The following is a 5708-nucleotide window of genomic DNA, read 5'->3' as shown; positions in this document are numbered from 1 at the left end:
TATGGAAATATATGAATAAAAAAAGATATGTGTCTTTTTCTTGAAGTAGACAAATTATATTGTAGATTGTTATCAGAGGCTTAGCAAAAGGGGGTGTTCACCCTCTAATATTGTATTTATTACACAAATGCAATTTTCTGTCAGCAAAATTTTTGATCAGTGTTTTGGGAGGAAAAAATTTCTTTTTGCAACAAATATTTAGGAAAAATAGTGAAAATAACGAGAAAAATCCATCAGCTGCCCATCAAAAGGTGATAAAATTCCTAATTGGATTGTTTGGAAGTACTATTTAAATAAAGCATAAAAAAGAAATGCAACCCTGACAATGCCCATTCCGTTGGCAAAACTCTTAGTCATACCCCCCTCCCCCCAAATATTGACTGTTACAGAACCATGTTTATAAGATAATTTAACGTGTGCTTTAAAATAGCTATCCTGATTAGAACTTTCTTGTTCTTTTAAATAAATCATGAGAAGTGGATGTTGTGTATGTATTTAAAGTAACTCTTTATGATTCACCCGAGGTTAATAAAAGTCTGTAATTGTAATATTTATAAAATGGATCTGTTTTTGAAAATTGTTCAGGTTAAGAGACCACCATAAAGTTTTAAGTTTGTAAACACGAGATGAGCTTGTTAGTTGCTATAATGTTTTTAGAAAATTAAATACTTCATTTCAAGCAGGATCTTACGTTATCTTTCACAAATATAGGATAAAGAACGTGAACTGGACAGATGAATATCTACAGTAATTCCTTGATTTTAGCCGAACGTCGCAGTAACTCGGTCACCACAAATTCTACACCAACCCATCACAAACAAAAGGGAATCAAGTCCAAAGAAGTATCGCACAAAATGGGCAAAAAAGCCAAGTCACTGTCACCAATACCACGTGACGACGGTGAGGAGGTGTGTTTCACTTTTCTCTTGTCTGAGTAGAATTATTGTCTAATGTACCAAAATCTACGATTAAGAAAGAACATGAAGTCATTACTGTACGTTAACGTTTTAACTTCATACTATTTCTACTGGAAGAAAAATTTTGTACTTTTATATAAATGTACGCCATACAATTCTTCTACCTAATGGCTAACCTTATTCTATATTGAGCTTCTAAAAATTCCACTTTACTACAAGTAACTTACGAGATGCTTGGTTGAAGATGGGAAGACTTAATCATCGTTCGTTAATCATCACTACAAGTAACTTACGAGATGCTTGGTTGAAGATGGGAAGACTTAATCATCGTTCGTTAATCATCACTACAAGTAACTTACGAGATGCTTGGTTGAAGATGGGAAGACTTAATCATCGTTCGTTAATCACGCTAGAAACTGATTAATGGTGTCAATAATTATTACCAATGTGTCTTATTTCCTTCTCTTCTTATGTCTCAACTGCCAGTGTTTACAATTCAATCAGAATAAGGGTTTTATTAGATATATTTATAAAAATAACATGTAAAGCTAAAGAATGAAATACATAAACAATATTTCAACAGAAGTATCATAACTACCAATCAAACACCCCGTGTGCTTTCTACTTTTCATAGTAAACTTACATTTAACAATATTTTCAAAACTTTAAGGTTTCTTGAAGTTTTTCATGCATGTTTAATTTTCTAAGACATAAAATAATACAAGTAAAGAAATCTTGTCAGTTAATTTCAGTTTTATAAACCTGATATGATAACATCAACTTTTAGAAAACTGACAGTTGAGACATAAGAAGAGAAGGAATTTCTTTAAATAAGAAAGTACGTAGTTAACACAACACTGACAGTTGAGACATAAGAACAGAAGGAATATCTCTAAATAATAAAGTACGTAGTTAACACAACACTGACAGTTGAGACATAAGAACAGAAGGAATTTCTTTAAATAAGAAAGTATGTAGTTAACACAACACTGACAGTTGAGACATAAGAAGATTAGGAACTGACAGTTCAGACATTAATTTCTTTAAATAAGAAAGTACGTGGTTAACACAACACTGACAGTTGAGACATAAGAACAGAAGGAATATCTCTAAATAAGAAAGTACATAGTTAACACAACACTGACAGTTGAGACATAAGAAGAGAAGGAACTGACAGTTGAGACATAAGAACAGAAGGAATATCTCTAAATAAGAAAGTACGTAATTAACACAACACTGACAGTTGAGACATAAGAGCAGAAGGAATATCTCTAAATAAGAAAGTACATAGTTAACACAACACTGACAGTTGAGACATAAGAAGAGAAGGAATATTTCTAAATAAGAAAGTACGTAGTTAACACAACACTGACAGTTGAGACATAAGAAGAGAAGCATATACAAAAAACATGACTCCAACCTTAGGTAAAGACACTGTTCTCCGATGAATAAACTATAAAATATGCTCCCAAGTTTTTTTGGTTGCTATGACTGATTGGTATGATGACAAAACATTTTGTCTGTTTGTAGTGCTAAAATATTGGGCTTGGTGTGGCCTTGTGTATAGTGTGTTTGACTCACAGTCTGCAGGTCACAGGATTGAAACCTGTCACCATAAAGGCTCAGCATTTAGGCCCTGAGTAGCCAAAGAGTTGTTGGAGTACCTGGTGTTGACAAGGTACTTATCCTCTAGTCCAGTGTGCCTCTCTAAACCTTCATGCACCACTGAAATAGAAGTACAACAAAAGAAACATTTTGATTTATGTATGAATATTCTGTCAGTGTTTGTTTTTGTTAAATCCCATGGACTGACAAGTTAGTCACGATGGATTAGAGCCAGTCTGCATACTAGTGGCTAACATAGGTAGCCCTGGAGTAGCTTTGCAGCATTCTGTAAAAAGAAAAAAGTCGACCAGTTTTAGTTTCAATAAGTTTGTACTTGTGTTATGTTTCCATTTTAGTGAACCTTCAACTTAGCCATAATGATAGCCAAAAGGTTGTTGATTATGGAATCTACTGGTTGAGTTCATGTTGAACTATGAACTATTTATACACAAACATGGTTGTAGGTCCGTAAATTTCCTGGTTAGGGAGTCTTTAATAATAATAATAGTTAAACAAGAATGTTAAACAAAAATACTACTAGTTTTTCTATTACTTCCATTAATTACCATATTTTACGTAGAAAATGGGTGATTTAATCCGGTTTGTTTGTAACATTTATTTTTGTAACTCTTAAAAACACAAACTATTCAATATATATAACCCAGTCATCTCATTGTAAGTCATAAGCTCATGTAACGAAGTCTTTCTCAGGTCCACTTAATGGCTTCTGAATTCAGACTGAAACTTTAAGGATGCAACATCAAATATTATTGATTATACCCTAAAATGTCATTCTAATGAAATATAATAAATACTTTTAAACTTTCTTCTCGAGAAACATTTCTACATTGTGTGAAGTTCTTTGTTGTTTTTTCAGTTTGATAAGGAAGATGAGCATTCTTCTTCAACTTCATCCACCCAGAAACTTTCCTCATCAAGAAGAGATGAAGATCTTAAATCCAATGTAGAGATTGCTAAACAGGTCAAGGATGTGCAGCGTGATAACCGTTACTGTAAAACACCACAAGAAACTGAGAAGTCTGCTGATGTTGATGCTAATGTGAAGTTGAATGACTTTACACCGTTGTTATTAAAGAACGACTTGAAAGAAACAATTTTCCAGACCAATTACCACGAACTTGCAGACAAAAACAACCAGGATAGTCCTTCGTTAGCTGCCGTCTCTCATTCCTCAGGAATCGAAAATAAGAACGGAAAGAAGCAACAAACAGAAGTTGAAAATGTTCCAGAATTTCCCGTTTTAGACTTAACAAATCCTCCAAGATCCATGAACCGAGAAGACGAAAGCAATGAAGCATTCCATTCACCACTCTACATGAAAGAAACAGTTGTTTCTCGTGTGACAAATAAAGATGTGTTGGAAGATAATTATCCAAATAAAAGTAACACAAGCTTTGAACATCCACCGACATCCCAACAGGAAGCATCAAGTGGACATTTTCAGACAGGGTTAGACCAAAATAAGAAACAAAAGCTTTTGGCTAAACTTACGGAAATTGACAAAAATTATAATCCTTTTTCAGGATCTTCAACTTCTGCGTATTCTGTACGTAGCAGGGAAAAGTTAGTTGTTAGTGGGACAGCCAGTGCTAATCAACCAACGTTCCTGCCATCTGTCCAAAGATCTAACAGTCGAAGGCTTTCGGAAGGCTCGGCTACGGATATCAGTTTTGGTTCCTACAAACCATCTTTTGGCTTTGGAACAGCATTCCTGAGTAAACCTTCCAGCAGCATTGTCAGTACTGATAAATCTTCTGATCATTTAAGGAACAAGAAGAAAGCAGAATTGATGGCTTCACTATTTAGCACAGAATCAAAGATTCAGCCTGCTACTCACCCCACGGAATTGTCAAATAAGATTAAAGAGCATAGCTTTGACGATGGGTACGATAAGAACTTGGATGATAAACGATTTAATCCTACTCAATATTTTAAAGGCCACTTTTCAACAGGAAGTAGTCTGTCTGTACCAGTTCTCTCTGTACCTCCTGATACAGAAACAAAGAACTTTGGCAAGCAACTTCAAGCTTCTCCAATATCACATTCTTTCAAAAATACACAACATTGGAATCAGAATAGCGACTTTTTATCTAGTTCCAAACATCTGTCTCTTAATCATCGTACAAATATCTCTAGAATTTCTCCCAATACAGAAGGATTAGAAGAGTTGCTGATGTAACTATGGTTATTTTATCCAGTGATGTTTTTGCTGTAACTATGGTTATTCTATCCATGGTTATTTCTACTGTATCTATGGTTATTCTATCCAGGGATTGTTCTGCTGTAACTATGGTTATTCTATCAATGGATTGTTCTGCTGTAACTATGGTCATTCTATCCATGGGATTGTTCTAAGTAACTATGGTTATTCTATCCATGGATTGTTCTGTTGTAACTATGGTTATTCTATCCAGGGATTGTTCTGCTGTAACTATGGTTATTCTATCAATGGATTGTTCTGTTGTAACTATGGTTATTCTATCCATGGATTGTTCTGCTGTAACTATGGTTATTCTATCCAATGGATTGTTCTGTTGTAACTATGGTTATTCTATCAATGGATTGTTCTGCTGTAACTATGGTTATTCTATCCATGAATGTGTTTGCTGTAACTACGGTTACAGTGTTGCTGTCTGTTAGATGATATTATTTCCATATCAGTATTAGTTTAAAACAAATGCATTTTTCACAATACCAGTGATACTTAATTTAATTCTGTGTTTTTTATTTACCATCACAAAATATCTTACTTTAATGAATAAGTTGGTGAAATTAAATGTTTGTGAATTTATGATTTCTTTAGCTTGCGTTACTGTTTATGAATAGGAATTTTGACACGGTGCATTTTATTGAAAAATATTTCAATAATTGAGAACTCTGGTGTTATGTCTGTGATAAATAAAAAAAACAAATGATGAAATTAATTTTATGGTCATTTATGTAGAAGTTGAAGAACGTAGAAGTTTTGATGATATGTTTAGTGGCTGAGATATTGCAGTGGTTTTTCAGACAAGTGATTATCACGATACAGGTATTTCAGGAGCTGCTAGTATCTAAAAAGACTATATTGTGAAGCAATTTGTGAAGTTTCAAAAATCTTGGAAAATATATGGTTATTCTCCTGTGACACAAGGACGACATGAAGCAGTGTTTCTAGGTTATTCT

The 5708-nt window shown here is 33.8% G+C and overlaps 1 protein-coding gene across 1 annotated transcript in view; it reads left to right on the top strand.

Annotated features, from left to right (window-relative positions):
* The window catches only part of LOC106475241, a 7520-nt gene extending 2757 nt beyond the window's left edge, over positions 1-4763 (top strand). The window contains exons 3-4 of the mRNA XM_022379407.1: positions 712-908; positions 3400-4763. Coding sequence (XP_022235115.1) covers positions 735-908; positions 3400-4722 — 1497 coding nt within the window. The 5' untranslated portion in view covers positions 712-734 and the 3' untranslated portion in view covers positions 4723-4763. The remainder of the gene's footprint in view (positions 1-711; positions 909-3399) is intronic.
* Positions 4764-5708: the final 945 nt, after the last annotated feature.

The sequence above is a fragment of the Limulus polyphemus genome, unplaced genomic scaffold, assembly GCF_000517525.1.
Source record: "Limulus polyphemus unplaced genomic scaffold, Limulus_polyphemus-2.1.2 Scaffold8280, whole genome shotgun sequence".
NCBI lineage: Eukaryota > Metazoa > Arthropoda > Merostomata > Xiphosura > Limulidae > Limulus > Limulus polyphemus.
Note: the sequence above shows the minus strand (reverse complement) of the source record. Positions and strands in the feature narration are given on the sequence as shown.